General features: G+C 35.0%; 1 protein-coding gene across 3 annotated transcripts in view; it reads right to left on the bottom strand.

Annotated features, from left to right (window-relative positions):
* Window positions 1-433: 433 nt before the first annotated feature.
* BMPR1A (bone morphogenetic protein receptor type 1A) overlaps window positions 434-21,465 on the bottom strand; it is a 179,899-nt gene continuing 158,867 nt past the window's right edge. For all 3 annotated transcript variants that reach the window (XM_054580474.1, XM_054580475.1, XM_054580476.1), the window contains 6 exons: window positions 14,494-14,638; window positions 9,293-9,485; window positions 7,471-7,768; window positions 5,463-5,638; window positions 4,330-4,460; window positions 434-4,242 (listed from right to left, as the gene is read on the bottom strand). In XM_054580474.1, the coding sequence (XP_054436449.1) occupies window positions 4,117-4,242; window positions 4,330-4,460; window positions 5,463-5,638; window positions 7,471-7,768; window positions 9,293-9,485; window positions 14,494-14,638 (1,069 nt within the window). In that variant the 3' untranslated portion in view covers window positions 434-4,116. The remainder of the gene's footprint in view (window positions 4,243-4,329; window positions 4,461-5,462; window positions 5,639-7,470; window positions 7,769-9,292; window positions 9,486-14,493; window positions 14,639-21,465) is intronic.

Here is a 21,465-nt window from a genome sequence, read left to right as displayed (position 1 = left end):
TGCTTTTTTTATTCTCTCCTATGTTTTCCAAAATTTCTGCAGTAAGTACAGATTTTTAGAACTGGAAAAAAATTTTCAAAACAACCATCATTATAATAGGCTTATGACTTCTCTGTCTACATAAAGGAGAGTCTGCTGTTGTATGGTCACTTACCTGCCCCATGCTCTGTAATGGGTTTCAGGTAGAGGACATGCACATCTCTGGGACATATGCACACTAACTTACTTTTATAAAATCTTACCAGACATATATCCTGATACACAATACCGTCCGAGTATCACAAAACACATCACTGAAGTATACTAAAATAAGGTTATTTACTTAAAAAATGATACATTGAACATAATCTATATATAGAAAAAAGCAATTAATGGTAAAAAAAAAAAAAGGCACCTTTTAAACCAGATGCTGTACAAAGTACATTTAGTGTGTTACATATCAAAGATGAATTTATATTTTTTGTGTTTTACAATTGCATAATAAAATTGCTTAACCCTTCTTTCAATGTCTATGTACAACTTCCCTAAATAAGCTATAATGGTATTTTCATTTTATACAATATATACTACATTTTAGTTTTTAAATGGGCATGGACAACATTCACTAAAAGGGATTAAATAATTTCACTGAAAGCATAGTACAGAGCATGATCTAAAATGATAATATATTTAATCCTTTGCAAAAGCAGTATTCACATACTTTTCTTCCAGAAGGATCACTACATGTGGCTTCATCTGACGCTGTCCTAGGTTTCATTTGGTCAGTTGCCTGCAGTTTTCTTAACAGCAGTGAAGCAAGAAGGTGAATTGTAAATAATAAATCTGATCCAAGCAAATAATAAAGGTTGATCCTTTTAGACAGTATAAGAGCTCCAACAATCCTTTTAAAACATCAATTAGTATTTCTGCTGTTTAGACGCATTTCAAAACAACATGCATGAAAAGAATGTGACTTCATTTATAAAATCTTCCCTGGAATAAATTTTTTAATTATCAAATTTGATATTGGGCTTAGAGATGCATGAATCTTTTTAAGATTTTATTTATTTTTAGAGAGAGGGGAAGCTAGGGAGAATAGGAGGGTGAAAGAGATTGATGTGACAGAAAAATACTGATCAGTTGTCTCTTGTATGTGACCCAATCAGGGACCAAACCTGCAGCCCAGGCATGTGCCCTGACTCGGAATCAAACCAATGACCTTCTTCTGCGTTGCTGGATGACATCAGATCAACTGAGCCACACTGGTCAGAGTGAGAGGCAAGAGTCTTTAAAAACTGTACTGCATTTTTGTTTTAAACAGAAGCAAAATATCTGGCAGAAAAAAGGTACTATTTTTTTTTTTTTGAGTAAATAATAAATCTGGCACATTCTAGGAAAATAATTTTCAAAAACTGTAAGTCACTTTCTAAGTTTAGAAATACTTCCGGATATTGAAAAGGCAACGTGATATGGTGATTGAAATATCTTTTGTGAAAACATATCCAGAGAAATAGATTCAAATTTTTTAAGAAAATACAGGGAAAGCTTAAAATAAATACATTGAAGACAATCCTAATGAAGCTTTAATTCTAGAGATATCAGCAGAATTTTCTTTAAGGGTTAATTTTTATTATATTCTGGTACCTTTGGTATTTTGTTTTTAATGTTTTATTTATTTAAAGGGATGACTGACAGAAGCCACACAGTTTTAAAATGTTAAATTGTGAAAACAAATAATGGTTTCTAGGATTTTACAAATTAACTTCCTCTTTAAATATTTTGCTTACTGGATAAACTTAGAAATTTAAGAGTAAAAATAAGAAGGAGAGAAGAAAAGTTTCATGCAACTTTTTTTAGATGTTAGGATTTCAAATATGTCATCATCTGCTTTTTAAAAAACACGTTATATGAGAATATATTTATATTGAACAAGTCTCTAACATTCTTAGTATCATTTTTAATCAATTTCATTTAAAAAATCATTATGAAGGGCTTGTACTTATATACTACCTGTAATGTTTTGCGCCCACACACTGTTTTAATGTTTCTAAGAATAGAGTTTACTTTTTCTTAAATATTTTCTTTATTATTAAGATGACAAATGATTCTGAGGATTTGTAGTTTATCAAAAAATAAATCAAGGTTAACCTTAGCCTAAGTGGACCAGAGCTCATAAATCACATGGCAATTTGATTAAAATACCTATAAATCTCACTATAATAAAAGGAGAAAACACTCTGAAAGAGCAAGTTATTGGGTACTACCAGTATGTAAATTTACTTATCTTGATGCACATTTCAAACTTACACTATCTTAGATGAAAATTGTTAAATTTAGTCAAAACTGTTAAAGCAAGTTTTTAATTTGTCAAGTTTGATGTACAAATATATTAGTTTCATCCTTAAGTGCCAAACTTTTGGTAATGAACGGATTCATGCTCTAATTCCCTACCTTTAAAGTGTTTTGACCATGTTATGATACAACCACATTTATTTTATGCTATATTCAAACAAAACTGTCTCACATTCTGCACCCGTGAGTTGTTCTTTCAGTATTAGATATTAACATTTAAAAGGCATTACAGAAGTATAAAAAGTTTAAGTAAATCAGAATTATTTCTTGGAATAACAAGGCATCCATTTGTAGCACTTTCATGAAAACCATCAATACAGGGTAAGTGTAGGTACTGACTAGATACTACCTCTTCATTGTCTTCACAACTTATGGAACAGAAATCATAAAACCAAAAATCTCAAATGATTCAAGTGTCTATGACAGTTGTTGATAAGTTTTTATCAGTTCTGAAATAAAAATCACTAGAGGATCCTTTCATAAAGAAAAACTGAGATGATAGTATCTTAATGAAACTCTGCATTAACAAACTCTTACGTTTGATATACTGTTTTGAATGCATTAGTTCTAAAAATGCATATGTGGTTCTACTTTATAACATTTTCTTCTGATGATCTTCTATTTTTTCCTCCTCAAGGGTGAGTGTGAGGTCCACAAGAGCTGGTTTCTACAGTATGAATGTATGTACATATATAAAATATGGCTGTAAAAGGAGCAGGTGTTTTGCAAATAAAGCATATTACACACAAAATATAAATAACTTCCCTTTTAAAAGTTACTGAGAAGAAAGAATACAGAACATGGTTATAGGCACTTAACATTGCTATCAAATGCAGTAATTAGTAATTTGCTTCAATAAGAAGTGTTTTCTTTACAAGCTTCATGGCATTGGAAGCTCCAACTTTGGATAGGATGCTTTCTATGACAAAAATAATAATTACAAAAAAAAAAAAAGAAAGAAAGAAAGAAAGGAAATTAAAAAGAAAAGATGTTGGTGGGAGAAAAACAGTCAAAATTTCCAGGCACTTTAAACTTTTTTGGCCTCGGTGTCAACTTTTATGTTAAAAACAAAGTTGGTGGAGAAGCTAGCTCACTTTCAAGGTAAATGGCTTTTTATGTGATTGGCTAATCTTGGTCAGGTCATGCATTTTTAAAGCACAAAACCAACAGCCACTAACATCTTCCTGTGTATTCATAAATTATATTTCCTTCTAATTCAAATGGCAGCAGAGAAATCCTGGTGTGCATGTGTGTGTACATACACACCATTATCAAGGTATGACAAACTAATTATCATAAACTAAGCAGTATCCCAAACAGATAATAATCCATAGGCTGTTTACAAAGGTAAAATACAAACAGATTAAATTTTCTCAGGTAGAAGGCAAGTGTGTTATTTCTCCACCTCTGCTGAATTCTTTATCTTCTTAAGGCTTTCACAGAAAGCACCATTTTATGAACAGGTAATTCAGTACCCAGAGTTTGACTGGAGACTTATTAATCAGGATTGAAGTCTTGATGCAGTTCATATAAACCCCATTTAAAAAAGGCATCAAAAACCACATTTAAAGTACAGCTGTCCATATATAAAGAATAAAGTTTTTAGAAGTTCCCAGCTTATATTCTACAGAGTACTGAAAGGTTTAACATTAGCAGCCTGCGAAGGTGTAGTGAGGAAAGGGTCTGACAACCAAGTTAACATCCTTATTCTACTCTAATTCCATCCATTCCTTGGATGAAAACAGTTCTTGCAGTCTAGAATTTTTCCTCCCGACTGCTTAACTGTCAAATCTTTACATCTTGGGATTCAACCATCTTGGCAAGTGTCTTCTTGATTCTCAGAGCTGTAAGTCTGGAGGCTGGATTGTGGGCCCAGCATTCTGACATTAGCTTCAAAACTGCTCGTAGACACTGGAAAATAAACAGAATGTTGTGAGCAGATAAATATCGTAGACAACACTCACCAATCACTTCCTTGGGGGACTGAGTTCCACTTACTTCATCACTGTTCCATCGATTAGACACAATTGGCCGCAAACGTTTGACACACACAACCTCACGCATATCTTCATATGATGGATCATTTGGGACCATGTTGTAATATGGTAACTGGTACTCTTCTACTATCCCTGTAGGGAGAAAACATAGTGAGTACAAAAATGGTGGCTTGACAAAATATATCAATCTATTTAGCATCTCTCTTACTAAACTATGGAACTAAAACTGATTCCTACAAAAAGAAAAAAAAAACAAAAACCAAAGTGGATGATCCACTTTTAATAGTAAATGTATGTTGTTTTTATTTTTTTCTGTCTCATTATTTCCCCTACGTCTATCAGGATCCCCATCGCAGCTGTGGACATACCAATATCCCTAAAAAAAAAAAAAGCAGCAATATGAAACACTCACCCTACATTTTAATTATTTATTCATATAACTGTTTCTACTAATAAATGTAGGCTGATATAAAGCTTTCCCTACATGTTATTGACGGCTCAGTGTGCATTGACTATGTGTGCAAACGATATGCTTTATGCTGAACACCTGCTTTCTAAGAGTTTGGAATTCTGGTACAGAGGGCGCCCACATGACCAGCCTCCAATAAAATCTTTGAGAAATGAGTCTCTAGTAACTTCCCTGGGTGACAGTATTTCACACATTGTCACAACATGTTGGAGGAATTAAGTGCATTCTGTGAGACTTCACTGAAAGAGGACTTTGGAAGCTTGTGTCTGATTTCCTTTGAACTGTGCCCCTTGTATCTTTTCCCTTTGCTGATTTTGCTTTCTATTTTTGCACTCCAATAAATTTTAGCTGTGAAGACAACTACATGCTGAGTCCTGTGAGTCCTAATGAAATTACGGAACCTGGAGTGGTCTAGGGCAGCGGTTCCCAACCTTTTTGGCATGAGACCAGTTTCATGGAAGACAATTTTTCCATGGATAGGGGTGGAGGGGGCGATGCTCAGGCCAGCAAAACTTCGCTTGCAGCCCAGTTCCTACCAGCCTGGTCTGGGGTTGGAGCCCCCTTGTCTTGGGGACCCTTGAGATCTAAATTATATAATAGGAGCTGTTATTTTATGAATGATGAGGATGCAAACATTACCAGAAACACATTCCATAAACTCCTACCTCCTGTGATACAACGACGGGCCATTTCCCAAATGATTAGGCCAAAGCTATAAATGTCTGCCATTATGTAGGGCTGGAAATGGTTTTTATTCAGGCTCTCATCCAGCACTTCTGGAGCCATGTACCGTTTGGTACCCACTCTGGTATTCAAGGGGACGTCAACTTCGTTTGTATCACTGAAACAGAAGACAAATAATGGCCACATTGATGGTTAAGAACAAAATAGTTTTTCTTCCATTTTTGTTAAATTTTGTAAAAGTCAGTCTCTCTCTTTACTTACACACACACACACACACACACACACACACACACACACACACACAAATAAATTATAATCCCCACATTCTTTTAACAGAAATCACTGGGGCCAGGTGTATTTTAAACTTAGCATCTTTTGGATTTTAAAAAATATACCCTTTAAATATATGCTACATATTATAGAATTTCCCCAGCAGAGTCTAGAGTAGTACTCTTAATCAAACTTATTACCATGTCTGCACTGAAAACTAAGTATGAATATTCATATCAAACTGGTTAAAGATAATAGATAATTTGCATGGGTTCAGATCAGGTACTGTCACCAAACAAATGTGGTGCTCAAAGGAAAAAGACAGTACTGAATATAAGAAAATGTAGATAATTATGTCCCATATCAAGCGAATATGAAAAATATTGAGAGGAATTACTTGCTTTCACTATTCTCATGTGATATATTTAATCGGGTTACATTTTCTTCTCTATGGGTCAAACGAACTCAGTTCTGCTGTAAATAATGTTTACATAATCATACTGACAATTAGTAATAAATTACATTTACTGATTTTTCAATTGATGAAGTAAATTTTAGAGTTGGAAGACAGGAATGTTTTTGTTGCTTAGGCTGTCCTAGCCTGGCAGGTTCCAGAAACTACTCTGAAGCACAGATTAATATATTTTATATTTTCTTTTTTTAAAAAAATACTCTATTTACTTTTAGAGAAAGGGATGGAGAAACATCAATGTGTGTTTGCCTCTTGAGTGCCCCCAACTGGGGACCTGGCCTGCAACCCAGGCACGTGCCCCAACTAGAAATCAAACCGGCGACCCTTTGGTTTGCAGGCTGGGGCTCAATCCACTGAGACACACCAGCCAGGGCTATTTTATATTTTCTTATATAGAACCGGATGAATATTTGAGCCATTAACAAACGATACACTGATTTTAAAAAACCCCAATAAACAAACCACCAGGGAAGTTCCAACTTCCAGGAAGTCCCTGGAAGTTCTAACAACCAGGGAAGAAGATTTATTTTTCTAATATTTGTTTTATTATGGACCAGTACTTTCATCTTATGGTCTGAAATGTGAAATGGTTGCTGTATTCTAGAGTTATAACAACATTAAAATGGTTTCTATAGTTTCTAAAAAATACTAGAATTCTGATTGTTTAAACAAGGTATCAAGTGGAGGTGGAGAAATGGCATATTTATATCATTTATGGGAGTGTAAATGACGCATGCTCTCTGAAGGGATAATTTGCAATATATCTCAATTATTACATACATAACCTTTATCTAGCCTTCATCTAAAGAATACATCATGAAGTTCTTGTGTACATGCTCAAAGATTAGTATATATTATTAAATACAATGTTCATTAGAACATTTTTTTAAATAGAGATAAACCATAAGCAACTTTAATGCCCATGAGCTGGATCATGAAAATAAATTATAGTGCATCCATATTTTGAAAAACAGCATCAACACTATTAAAAAGAATGAAGATCTACATAAATGGAAACAGAAGGATGTCTAAGACAGTGAAAACAGGAAATCAAAAATTATGAATCGTAGAATGCAATTTTTATAAACAAAACCCACCAAAACAAACCAACCAAGACAAAAACCCCCAATTACGTATTTATACTACATAAAAACACATTCTTGGAATTCCACTGTCCTGAATACAAATATGCAAACATCTTTTAGAGATTAATATAATTTCAAAAGAGTAGGCAAGGAATCACTTACCTGTTGAATTTAACAGCCAGGCCCAGGTCAGCAATACAACAACATCCATTTTTCTTAATGAGGATGTTTTTGCTCTTTAGGTCTCGGTGGGCAATTGCAGGCTTTCCTTGGGTGCCATAAATTTCTGTATGGAGATGGCACAGACCACAGGCGGCTGAATAAGCCAACTTGAGGAGGGCTCTGGTGTCTAGTGTAGCACATTTCAGGAAATCATAGAGAGATCCATTTTCATGGTAATCAGTGATCAAATAGAGCTGAGTCCAGGAACCTGTACCTTTAATGTCTGCTGCTATAAAACCTGTTCGATTAATAAATTTAAAAGGTTATCAGAGGTGGCTATAGAGAATGATAAATGCTCACTCAGAATCATGAGAATAACTCAGGTATCGTGCCACAGAAAATAAAAAATAAACTTGCCTAACAAAATCTCTTGAACCTGTTCCCAAGATTTTATTTCTGCCATTTATACATATAACTCTGTACTTCAGCAATAAATTTAAAAACTATTAATGACCATCACGAAAATGAGAGTAATATGGCTAAGAAAATCACTTATCATATAATAACCTGGGGGAATGTTATCATCGACATGATTTTCTGAGCATGAAAAACTATTAAGAAGGAGTGTTGGAAAAAGATTCTCAATTTCAACGGAAGAGTGGACACATTAAAATAAAGTTAAAAATGTTCAACTAACTAGCCAATTCCATTTACCATCAATGCCTCCTCACACCTACCTTTTCAATCTGGCCTCCCTTTTCTTCTCCTCTCTCCCTTCAGAAAAAGGACAATAAAAGTTCTGGGTTGAATAGTGTGTCGTTCCCCTCCCCCCCACCCCCCACCTCCAAATTCATGTCCACCTGGTCCCTGCAAATGTGACCTTATTTGGAAACAGGGTCTTTGTATATGTGATAAAATTCAGATGAGGTCAGGTCATACTAGCTTTAGGGTGGGGGGTAATTCAATGACCGGTAGACTTATAAAAGGGAAATTTGGACACAGACACAACAGGGGAAGCCATGTGACAGAGACAGAGATAGCAGTGTTGTCTCCAAGCTGAGGAACATCACTGATTGCTGGCAATCATGAGAAACCAGAAAGAGGCAAGGAGCCATCCTCTCTTTAGAGCCTACAGAAAGCACAACCCTGCTGACAACTTCATTTTAAACTTCAGGCCTCCAAAACTCAAAGAAAATAAATTTCTGTTGTTTTATGTCACCTAGTGTGTGGTAATTTGTTACAATATCCTTAGGAAACTAATATAAATGCTTACTATACTCTTGGCAATGTACTATGCACTGTCTACATTAAAGGGAAGAGAAATAGCAACTGAAGAGAGAAGCTGGAAAAGCTAAATGAATTTATGCACCCCGATCAGATGATGCCTCAATTATTTTGCTAGTGTGTACAATGAGTTGTGGGGTGGGGAGAGGTAGAGACCTACTAAGCACAGAATATTAAGTTACATCATAGGGTTGTGGTAGCTTACTTTACTAAAAGCAAAAGGTATATATAAAGTTACCACAGAAAATTGCTTAAATTACCTATAAAACACTTGGTTTTTGTTATTATATGAGTAAGTCCAATAAGGTGGCATGACTTTGAAACTTACTGCTGTTTCCTCAGTAAGGTAGTAAATAAAGTGGTTGATTGGCATTTAGGACTCTGTTGCATTTAAACTGTTTATTAAACTGGGTTTCCTTTAGCCCAATGCAAGTAAATGAATTCACATATATTTTCAGAGACCATGCGGCAGGCTTCCACCCGAACTCCCCTAACCTTGACAGAATACGAAACTGACTGAAATCAAATGTGTACCTACCAAGTATGTTTTCATGGCGCATTAGCACAGTTTGGTAGATTTCTGTTTCTCGAAACCAGCTAGCTTCTTCAGTAGTAAAGAACACTTTGACGGCCACTTTCTCACCACGCCATTTACCCATCCACACTTCTCCATATCGACCTTTACCAACTTGCCGAACCATCTGAATCTGTTTGGCAATAGTTCGCTGAACCTTGATTAAAAAAAAAAAAAAAATTTTTTTTTTGAGTTCTTAATGAAAAAAACCTATTAAGACAGAAAGTGGTCTGGTATTTCCTCCCATCAAAAAGGATGGTATATATAAGGCTTGTCCAGAAAGTACCCAGCCATGCGCTATGAAAAACAGACATTTATTGAAGAAGATACACAATACAAGAAACATTGTACACAGGACAATGACGTTTCAGCCCCCTTCAAAGTAGATACCCTGGCACCTCACACAGGTTTCTCAACTGCCATCAGCTGACCCTTTGTATTTTCCTGATTCTCACTGACAGTCTGAAATTTCTTCCTTTTCAAAGGTGATTTTAATTTTGGGAAAAGTCAGAAGTTGCAGGGTGCCAAATCTTGGCTGTAGTGGGGCTGAGTCACATGGGTGATTTGATGTTTTACCAAAAAAAGTCTGGAGGAGACATGATACATTCAGTGGGTGCATTGTCATGATGAAGCTGCCAGTCACCAGATGCCCACAGCTACAGCCTTGTGAATCAGCTGAAGCTTTTTGAGGAGGACTGTTCAAGCATAATGCAAATTTGATGCAGATTCATTGTACTACTTGCTTAATCATTTTGAATGTGATGGCTACACAGTACACGTGCTCACTCAACAGTGTCTACTGTCCCCACTGACTAGTAAAGTGGAGTTGTTGTTATTGTTCATGCAGGCCCATTCCAGTTCACTTTCCTTGGCTGCCAGGTTAAATTGATGTTGCGCAAGCCATGCTTGTTATATTAATAATGGCTGGACTTTTTCTGGACAGACCTCATATAACAAACTCTAATGTTAAAAATTAAAATGTATTTAAATAAGATAATACATTCTGAAATCACAAATTAACAGGTTAGTCAATATGGCATACTGCTTGCAAAAAAGTTCTAAATGATTTCCCTCCCTGTACATATGCTTTTGGGTTGTCTCCTTTATAGACTCTGGGCTTGGCCAATGTGACTTGCTTTGGGTAACAGAACAACAGAAAATGTGAAGCAGTGAAGACTTGAAAAGTGTGCACTAGAGCTTACCTTATCTTGCTGTTCTGGGGAGCTCTGTGACCAATGAACAATACCATGGTAACCACTGGCTATGTGCACAAATTATACCATTTAGCTCTAGCTGAGAAAGTCCAGAAAAATACTGCCCAGTAGACCCACAGAATCATGAGAAATAATAAATATTTGTTGCTTCAAGCCACTAAGCTTTGGGGTGGTTTATTATGAAGTAAAATCTAAATGACAATCTTCAACTCATTCTGTAAGATCCTACATGATCTGACCCCTGTCTAAATCTCCAGCCTCATCACTCACTATAGCCACACCATCCGCATCCCTTCCATTTCAACATCTAAAATTTACTCAAGCTCATTCCTGAGTCTTTGTTCATGTGCAGTTTCCTCTTTTTTTAAGTGTTGTTTCTCTTTTGTTCAACATCTTCATAGCACACATATACTTCTCAATTGTTGCACTTACCACAATTATATTTTATTGGGTTGGCCAAAAAGTTCATTAGGTTTTTTCCATAAGAAGGCTCTAGCAGCACTTAGTTGTTTTTAACTTCATTTGAAACAACTTTGTTAGAATGTGACAGCTATCATATCAGTGTGCATTAAAAAAATCAAAATTGGTGAATTTTTGTGTAGCCATTTTAACAATGAAGAGGGAAAAACATACGCAACATTTTCAGCATATTATACTTTATTACTTCGAGAAAGGTAAAAACACAACTGAAACCACAAAAAAAGATTTGTGCAGTGTAGAGTGAAGGTGCTGTGACTGCTGAATGTGCCAAAAGTGGTTTGCCAAGTTTTGTACTGGAGATTTCTCCCTGGACGATGCTCCATGGTTGGGGAGACCAGTTGAAGTTGATAGTGATCAAATCGAGACATTAACTGAGAACAATCAATGTTATATCATGTGGGAGATAGCCAACATATTCAAAATACCCAAATCAATCAAGTTATTGGTAAAAATGAAAAATGTGTCTTTTGTTTTAAGGAAAAAGCTAAACAGACTTTTTGGTCAACCCAGTATTATTATTTATGTATTTATTTATTTGAGGTCTATCCCACCCTGATCACAAAATATAGATATTTACAATATCTGGAGTACAATAGGTGCTTTCATTAATTGCTACCTTAACTGGTCACTCTAAATTTAAAAAGAAAACAAAACAAAAAAACACTAAGGTCCAGGGTGGTATATACTTAAAATGGGCTACATTTTGTGCATACCTAAATTAACTTACTTTATGTATCATTTTATTACAGAATCCATTTTTTTTTCCAGAAAGTCAGGAATTTATGTACAATAAAATTCAAAATTAAGATATAGAACATACCCACCACCCAAAAAGGTTCCTTCTTTCCTCTTCAAAGTTAATCCCTGCCCTACCTCCAGTCTCTGGCACCACTGATCTGTTTTCTATCCTTACGGTTTTACCTTTCTAGAACATCACATAAATGGAAACATGCAGTATGAATAGCCTTTTGTATCTCAGTTCTTTCACTCAGCATAAAATACTTCCAAATTCATCTATGTTGTTGTTGCCTGTATCAGTAGTTTGTTCCTTTTAACTGATGAGTAGTATTCCACTCTATGAATGTGCTACCACTTATTTATCCATTTATTAATTGGCAAACTTTTGCACTGTTTGTAATTTATATCTATTATGAGGAAAGCTGCTATAAATATTCACGTTCAGGTCTGGACATGTTTGTATAGCATAGCTCTTCCATAAATACTTAGCAGAAGGACTGCTTCACTATACAGACAGTATGTGCTTAAGTTTTCAGTCAACTGTCAAACTATTTCCCAAAATGGTTGTATTATTTTGCATTTCAATCAGTAATGTATGAGATTGCCAGGTGACACTCAGTCTTAGCCACATTAGTGGATGTGTAGTAGTATCTTATTGTTCTAGTTTGCATATCCCCAATGATGTTGAGTATCTTTTCATATGCTTACTCGTCATTTTTTTTATCTTCTCTGGCAGTATTTATTTAATCTTCTGTCCACTAAAAAAATGAACTGTCTTACTACTGAGTTGTAAAAGTCCTTTATATAGTATGCAACAATTTTTTAAAAAGATTTTATTTATTTATTTTTAAAGAGAGCGGAAAGGCGGAAGAAAGAAAGGGTAACAACGATGTGGAAGAAATACACTGACTGGTTGCCTCTTGCACACCCCCAACTGGGGACGTACTCTGCAACCCGGACATGTGCCCTGACTGGGGAACAAACCAGTGACCTTTTGATTCGCAGGCTGGTACTCAATCCACTGAGCCACACCAGCCAGGGTTGCAACACAAATTATTTATCAGATCTCCTTTGCCAGTTTGTTACTTGTTTTTTTTTCATTTTCTTAACAACGTCTTCTAAGTAGGAAAAGCCGTAAATTTTGAGAAAGCCCAATTTATCACTTTTAAAAATGATTCATGCCATTTGTGATCTAAGAAACCTACGCTCAACCCAAGGTCACAATGATTAGCTAAAATACTTTCCTTGAAAGGGTTTATACTTTTAAATTTTATATGTAGATCTATGATCCATTTCAAGGTAATTTTGTATATGGAGTGAAGTAAGGGTTGAGATTCACTTTTCAGCAAATGGATGCCCAATTTTTCCTGTACTGTATTTTATAGACTGTTTTTACCCTATTGAGTTATTCAGGCACCCAAATCAATTGATCATCTATGTGCATATCCATTTCCATACTCCTTATTCCTTTCCACTTATACACATATTTATCCTTGTGCCAGCACCACAATGATTACTGTAGCTTTACACTAAGTCTAGAATCAGGTAGGGAATCTTCTTTGTTCTTCTTTTTCAAAATTATTTTGGTTCTTTGGGTCCTTTGTATTTCCATATAAATGTCAGAATCAACTCATCAATTTCTATAAACTTTGCTCTGAACTTGATTTGCACTGGACTGAAACTGTTAAGTCACTTTTAGGAAAACTTATCTTAATACTGAGTCCTATGATTCACAAACAGGATAAACATTTCCACTTAGGGCTGTGTTAACTTGTTTTGGCAATGTTTTCCAATTTTCAGTGTAGAGGTCTTACATAATTTTGGTAAGCTGATTGTAAAATATTTAATTTTTTGACGCTATTTCAAGTGATACAGCTTTTATTAATTCCTAATTGTTTTTTTGCCAGTGTACACAGATTCAATGATTTTTGTACAATGACTTTATGTTCTGTAACCCTGATAAACTCACTTATTGGTTGTCATAGCTTTATGGTATCATTCCTGAGATTTTTTACACAATTTTGTATCATTTTATGCAATACAGACAATCACGTTGTCTGCATACAGACAATTTTACTTTACCTTTCCACTTGAACTGCAGACATTATTTAATTCAGTAAAATTTTAAATTAGAGATATATTTAAACAAATGCAATTAAATAATTAAATATCTATATGAGTATCTGGTGTTTATCAAAGGGTCCTCTCAACTCCTAACGCTGAGTATTTCCTTATATATAACCCTCTTATAATTATTTACAACTCCCTTTAAAATTATTTTTATGAACTGTATTTTGGTGACATGGTATTATTATACTGGGGGAAGTATCCTCTCTATGAAGGTATGGGGGAGAAACTTCGTTTTGATTTCAGAATCAGAATAGTTATGCTTCTCTCCAACAATCAGTTTAACCTGACAGATGTAAGAAATCATATAACTGATTCCATTTCAAAATGGCTTTTAAAAGCAAAACTTGTGAGCTAACTCCAGCACTTATGTAACATTTTATGACCACATTTTCTTTTGTAACCTTACTTATCTATTCTATTTTTCTTGTTTCACAGCTCTTATTTTTTACTAATTTCACCGTGCATTACTGCAGTCATCTTTCTAAATATGAAGGAAAAAATATGCGTACTAATATTCCCTAATCTGTAATAAATATGCTGGTTATCATGAGGACACGTTCTGTATCAACAGACCACTAATGTTTATACGACATTTTATCTTACCAATAAAGGTAGTCCAGATCCACTACCAGAACTTTGTGACTGGTCAATAAGGTCTTTTAATGATTCTCCAACTGGAATAAATGCTTCATCCTGTTCCAAATCACGATTGTAACGACGTCTGCTTGAAATACTCTTGCAATAATGTCTTTTAAAAAAGCAGAAAATAATCTACATTAAAATTCTCAAACTATAAAATTCAAAGGTAAGAAAATCTTGAGGTTGTCAACACCATTATCCTTCCTTCACACAGAATCATATCAAAATTAGTCTTAGGATAGGATAATATATCCTCAGATAAAATAATGTCCAGAAATGCAATTTATGAGGTAAAGTTCTATACATCATGATAAAATGGAAAATGTCCATGATGTGCTCACAGTGGAAAAATAAAGCAAAAAAAAAGCATGTAAAGTGTGATCTAGCTATAAAAAATTTTTAAGCAACATATATTTTGTATGTCTAAAAAGATCAGAAAGGCTATATAGAAAACTGTAAATGAGTTACTTCTGGGGATGTAGGAATGTACGAGGTCCGTCCGGAAAAAGTCCAGTGATTGTTAACATAATGAGAATGGTTTGTGCGACATCAACGTAACCTGGCAGCTAAGGAGAGTGGACTGGAATTGGACATGTGTGAACAATGACAACTTTACTGTTCTAGTTGGGAGGAAGTAAATGCCAGTCAGTGACCATGTGTACTCTGTGGCTGTTGCATTCAAAATGACTGGGCGACTACTGCAGTGAATCTGCATCAAATTTTGCATTAAGCTTGAATAGTCTTCCGCAGAAACTCTTCAGGTGATTCAGAAGGCTGCAGCTGTGGGCAACTGGTGACTGGCAGCTTCATCTAGACAACGTGCCCGCTCACACATCACATCTTGTGCAGAGTTTTTTGGTAAAACATCAGATCACTCAGGTGACTCAGCCTCTCTACAGCCCAGATTTGGCACCCTGCAACTTCTGACTTTTCCCAAAACTAAAAAAATCACCTTTAAAAGGGAAGAGATTTCAGACTGTCAATGAGATTCAGGAAAATACAATGGGGCAGCTGATGGCAATTGAGAAATCTGTGTGAGGTGCCAGGATGCCTACTTTGAAGGGGACTGAGGTGTCATTGTCCTATGTACAATGTTTCTTGTACCATGTATCTTCTTCAATAAATGCCCATTTTTCATAGTACTTGGCCGGATACTTTCTGGACAGACCAGACCCTGTACACTTTCTACTTTACACAAGTACTTTCATTTGAATTTAAAAGTATATATTTATGAATCAAAATGAATAAATATATTTCTATTTTTTAAAAAAGGAAAAAAGTTTATGGAAAAGATAGCAAACAAGTTCCCTTAATCCACTGATATTTTTAAAGACTTCTCTTTCTAAAATTTCAAAATAAAAATATTTCAAACATACAGGAATGTAGAGATTAACTGACACCCATGTGTATACTGCTTAAATTTAATAAATATTAACATTATGCTATAATTATTTTAGATATATTAAAAGTAATTGTTAGAAATATTTGAAGCTCCAGACTTTCCCTGATAATTTTATTTCCTTCCTTTACTACTAACAGACAAAACACTATCCTAAAAGTGAGTATACCCAACATATATATTTATACTTTTACAGTAACTGTACATATTCATAAACAACATTGTTTCTTTGGATACAAATTTACATATATGGCATGTTATATTAATATCTTACACCTTGCTGTTTAAGTAAAAACTTATGTTTTACATGTTTATTTGGGTTGATATATGTAAAAAACAACAACTCATTTTTGTTGATGCTGAGTGTGTCAGGTATTGTTCTGTGACTCACTTCCTCTTTATAAAACTCCTAAGAGGTAAGTACTATTGTTCCCATTTTACAAATGAACAAATAGTGACCCAGTGGTTGGTTCATCATTTGCCCTGAGTCACACAGCTGGCCAAATGGAGAGGCTGAGATCCAAACCCAGAAGCTTAGATCAGAAATCCATGGTCCTTGGCACTACAATTCTGTCAAGGAAATTATTTAAAAGGTACCTAGCGATCCTATTATGAATTTCTTACAACTTACCCAATGCCCTATTTTAGTTATTTCCCAAAGTTTGTTAATAGAAACAGGGCCGCAAATACCATTTTTGTGCCTGTCTCTTGTGCAGATGTATAAAAATTTCTTGAAGGTATACATACTTTCAATTTCATCAACAAACACCAAATTGCAAAGTGAAACAATTTATATTCAACACTCCCACCAAAAGTGCAATCTCCCAATGTTCATTTCCCCACATTCCAATGTAAACTGGGAACAGCCATAGTTTTGACTTTTGCCAACCTGAAGGGTATGAAATAGTGACTTGTTCTCCCTTTATTATGGAAGTGGCTGAACTTTTGTTTTTCATAGTTCAGGTTTCTCTGTAAACTGCCCATTCATGTTTTTATGCACATTATTCAATTGGGGTGATTTATCTTTTTTCTTATTGATTTGTAGGAGTTCTTTATATATCTTTATACTCAAACTTTGTTAATTATGTGCAATAACAGTCTTCTCTCAGTTGTCACTGCCATGCCATTTCATTTATGGTATTTTGTGTCAGTTTTTAATTTTAGTGTTGTCAAATTTTCCTCTTTTTTTGATATATGTTTTTGTGTCCTATTTAATACAACCTTCCTAATGCTGATGTCATGAATACATTTTAAAATTTGATTCCCCACTTAATCTTTAATCATTATAGAACAGACTAAATCAAATTATTTTCCATATGGCTAGCCCAATACACTTTACCTTTGTTATAATTTTATATTTATAACTTAATAAGGGTAGCTGACTCAAATGGTTGAAATTTAAAAGGCATAAAAGGGTGTACAATCAGAAATCTCCCTCCCATCCCTATCCCTAAGCCATTGACTTCATTTTCCCAGAAGGAATCTAGAACTAGAACTATTTCCAGTTTCTTAAGTAATCTTCTGGAGATCATTGATGCATATTCAAACAAAAATACACACACTGGTGACCAACTCCCTTGTTCTTTTTCTTCTTCCAGAAATGAGAGTCTACCACATGTGCTATTCTGCATCTTGCTTTCTCACTTAGCTTTATAACTGAGGGATCATACCACAGAATATACAAATAGTCTCTGTTTTCTTTAATGGCTAAACAGTATTTCACTGCATGGCTGTTAACCATTCCCTTACTGGTAACATTTAGATTATTCTTAGTCTTACTCCACACAAGGCTTGTATAGTACAAGCACTGAATTCGGAATTTTGTTGGAATGCTTTACCGACCCCTTTGAAAGTTAAACCACTTACTATCTCTCCACCATTATGTGAGTGTCCATTTTTCCCACACTCTCATGTATACCTTTGTGTTAGAACACCTTTAGAACATTGTTTTTAATTTTATCAAAGTTTTATAGTCATCTATTTTTTAAATTTATATATAGTAGGTCCTCAAATAATTTTGTTTCACTATAACATTGATGAAATGCCCTAGGAACTTAACTCTTGTTTACGTCAACTAGTCTAAGGTAAAACTGATTTCATTATACTTCATTTCACTTAAAGTCACAGAACCTAGGAACATTAAGTGAGGACTTACTCTAGTTCTTTGTGGCTTAGTAACAAAACAGCATGTTATCCCATGTTATCTCTTCACCTCTTCCCACCCATTTTGCACTCGTGGAAACCAAACATTTTCAACTTTTCTAAGCTGATTTGCTTCATGTTTACCTCATTATTTCTAAATAATATGTTTATGTTGACATTTTTAGTTTTTCAATTTTAGGCTTTAACTATTGACTTCACACTGTGGAAGATGAGGATTTAACTCATCATTTAATACCCCCACTATCCTTTCCCCAACAGAAGTATTTCTATCCTTACATCCTCCCAATATAGTTATAGTATAGTATGTTTATTTTATTTATTTTTTAAAAAATATATTATTGTTTTAGAGAGGGGAAGGGAGGGAGAAAGAGAGGGAGAGAGACATCAATGTGGGGTTGCCTCTCACATGTCCCGTACTGGGGACCTGACCCACAACCCAGGCACGTGCCTGGACTGGGAAGCAAACTAGTGACCCTTTGGTTCACAGGCACGCGCTCAATCCACTGAGCCACACCAGCCAGAGCTTGTTTAAATCAGTATTCAATGTTTGTATTATGATGACTAAGTAAACTCCACACATGGATCTCACTGTTATTTTTTTTTGCTTTTCTCAACTCCGCATCCCCATCCCGCAGGACACAGGCGAAGTTCGATTACCTCTGGGAAAAGAGTGGAAGCAAATCCCTCTGCCTCTGCAGGATGTGTAAGAAACATTTTCCTTGCCCCACCAGACAAAGATCCACTGATGCTGAGGAAAGGTCAAAACTCTAAGAAAGCTTCATCGTTAAGGTTTAGCAACACAGGAGCCTACCCTAAGGACAAAAGACATTCCCTCCTCCACTCTCTACCTGCCCCCCACCAAGAGTAACATGCAATAGCAGGCTACCTCTGGGGAAAGTGCAAAAGTATAGAAAGAGATCCCTACTGTGGTGCAGGCATGAATGCAATGAAAGCTGAAAGCTGAGGGGGTTAGCAGAAACAGAGAAAAACCCTTCTGTATACAATACCCGACCCCCAAGCACAATGTAACATCAGGCCATCACCAAACAAGTCTGAAACTTGTGATGCATCCAATGCACAGACCCAAACATTAAACAAAGCCCAAGCCCTATTCAATTCTTAACCAGACTGATTCACAAGCCCTCGACACTAACAACAGTCTAAGAGAAGAGACACACCCATTTTTAGGTATGTGTGGGTGTATGTGTGTGTATATGTATATGAAATATATGTATATATATTTCAAATCTCAGTCTGCTAGTCTAACAAATTATAATAGCATAAACGATAAAATATAATTAAACAAAGAAACACACATGTTTAATATATTGTAGTTAAACTGTTTAAAACCAAAGGCAAGGGAAAAAGCCTTAAAAGAAACCATGAAAAAAATTACACACAGTGGACCAAAGATAAGAATTGTGAATGTAAGCCAGAAGATAAGGAAGCGATATCCATAAAAAGGAAAAAAAAAAAGTCAACCCAGAATTCTATATCCAGTAAAAACACCTTTGAAAAATGAAGGCAAAGGATTTTTCAGATAAACAAAAGTGAAGAGAACTTATGGCCTGTAGACCTACAAGCAAGAAATTATGAAGAGGTTCTTCAGACAAAAGAAATATACCAAATGAAAACTTGGACTAAACAAATAAATGGAGAGTGATGAAAATGATAAAAATAAACTTGAATATAAAGTATTTTTCTTATTTTTAACCACTTTAAAGCTGACTGGCAGCTCCTTTTTTAGGTAAATGTTTATCATCTTTTTTATTATATGAAATATTACTTGGCAATATTTTTTGCCTCAATTACTTTACTCTCAAAATCACCCGTTTTTAATACTGAACTTAGTGGGACTGAGATGTCCCCTAATGGCGGTGAGAATGATGGGCCAATTATAAAGCTAGAAGTGGGCTTTATATATGATAATTAATCTGTGATATTGCCTCCAAGCAAGTATTCTGAGTCAAGGGGAGGTTGATGAACATCAACAAAATTTAATGAGTACCTACTGTGTGCAAAGCATGGGACACACACACACACACACACACACACACACACACAGATTTACCATGTTCCTTCTTAATACTTGTACAGAAAAGTGGTAATTTATTAGGGAGCCATCATCCATGTCAACGAACAAGTAACCTCTGCAATCACTGAGGTACCTGTCCAGTGGGAAAGGCAGACTTCAGGCAAATGATTATAAACAAGTAAATAAATGATGGCAAATGAACAAATGTTAGGTAAAAGTAGTAAATGCTTTAGATATGGATCATGGGTTCTAACCAGTTTTTTAAGGGTAAAGAAATCATTTACAAAAAAGGACAGATTTTCCATGACAGAGAAAGTACAAAGAACGGTCAGAATGAAACAGAAATAATAGGTAATCCACAATGAAAGGAGATGATAAGCAGAGAGGTGGTTTTGGAAAAGGTATTGATTTTGAGGGCTATGTTATCATGAATGTAAATCAGAATCAAGAAGAATAAATTTTCAAATTTTTTTAGACTGGAACAAAACAGCCATCAGAAGAAAAGTAAAAAAAATATTAATGAGATACATTAAAAAGGCTAATTTCAATATGTGGAAATATATATCCCTCTTTAACTTTAATTTTATCCTTTTATGGACTGCTATAGATAGAAATTTGTGTCTTGTTAAAATTGAGCTAAATGTAAATGATACACTAAATCACCAATCTAGTGTGAACTGGTCTTCAAAGTAGGTAAAATTCAAAAGCTAAATGCACAAGGCAGTCATGAAATTCTTTGTAGTACTTAGTTAAAAACTATAAAAAGAGGTTAAAGGAACAGTTTGTGGTGTCTGACTATGAATTTCATGAACTACTCTAGGTCCTCACTTGCGTGTCCCTGGCTTGATTCTGAGATGAGTGTTCTTTTCAGTTAATCTTAAAAGACATTAGAGCTTGTGTCGGGATTCCCTGCATCTCCATTTCCAGTGCTCTTCAATTTGTGTAGCTTCTTATTTCTACCTGGCATAATTTTCTTTCCACGTGAAGAACTTCCTTTAACATTTTTTGTGAAGATCTGCTGGGGATGAATTCTTTCAAGCCTTTGTATGTCTGAAAGTCTTTATTTCACCTTCATTTTTGAAAAATATTTTCCCTGAGTATACAATTCTAGATTCATGACTTCTCCTTTGAGTACTTTAAAGGTGGTGCTCCACTGTATTCTTGCATGCACTGTTTCCCATGAAAAGTAGGTTACTATCCTTATCTTTAGTCCTCTGTATATAATCGGCCTTTTTTCCTCTAGCTGCATTTAAAATTTATCACTGGTTTTGAGCAATTTGATTATGATGTGCCCTGGCACAGTTTTCTTCATGTTTCATGTACTAAGGGTTGGCTGAGC

Source organism: Pteronotus mesoamericanus, unplaced genomic scaffold, assembly GCF_021234165.1.
Source record: "Pteronotus mesoamericanus isolate MK-2021 breed Mesoamerican mustached bat unplaced genomic scaffold, CSHL_Meso_final contig_59, whole genome shotgun sequence".
NCBI classification, from domain to species: Eukaryota; Metazoa; Chordata; class Mammalia; order Chiroptera; family Mormoopidae; genus Pteronotus; species Pteronotus mesoamericanus.
Note: the sequence above shows the minus strand (reverse complement) of the source record. Positions and strands in the feature narration are given on the sequence as shown.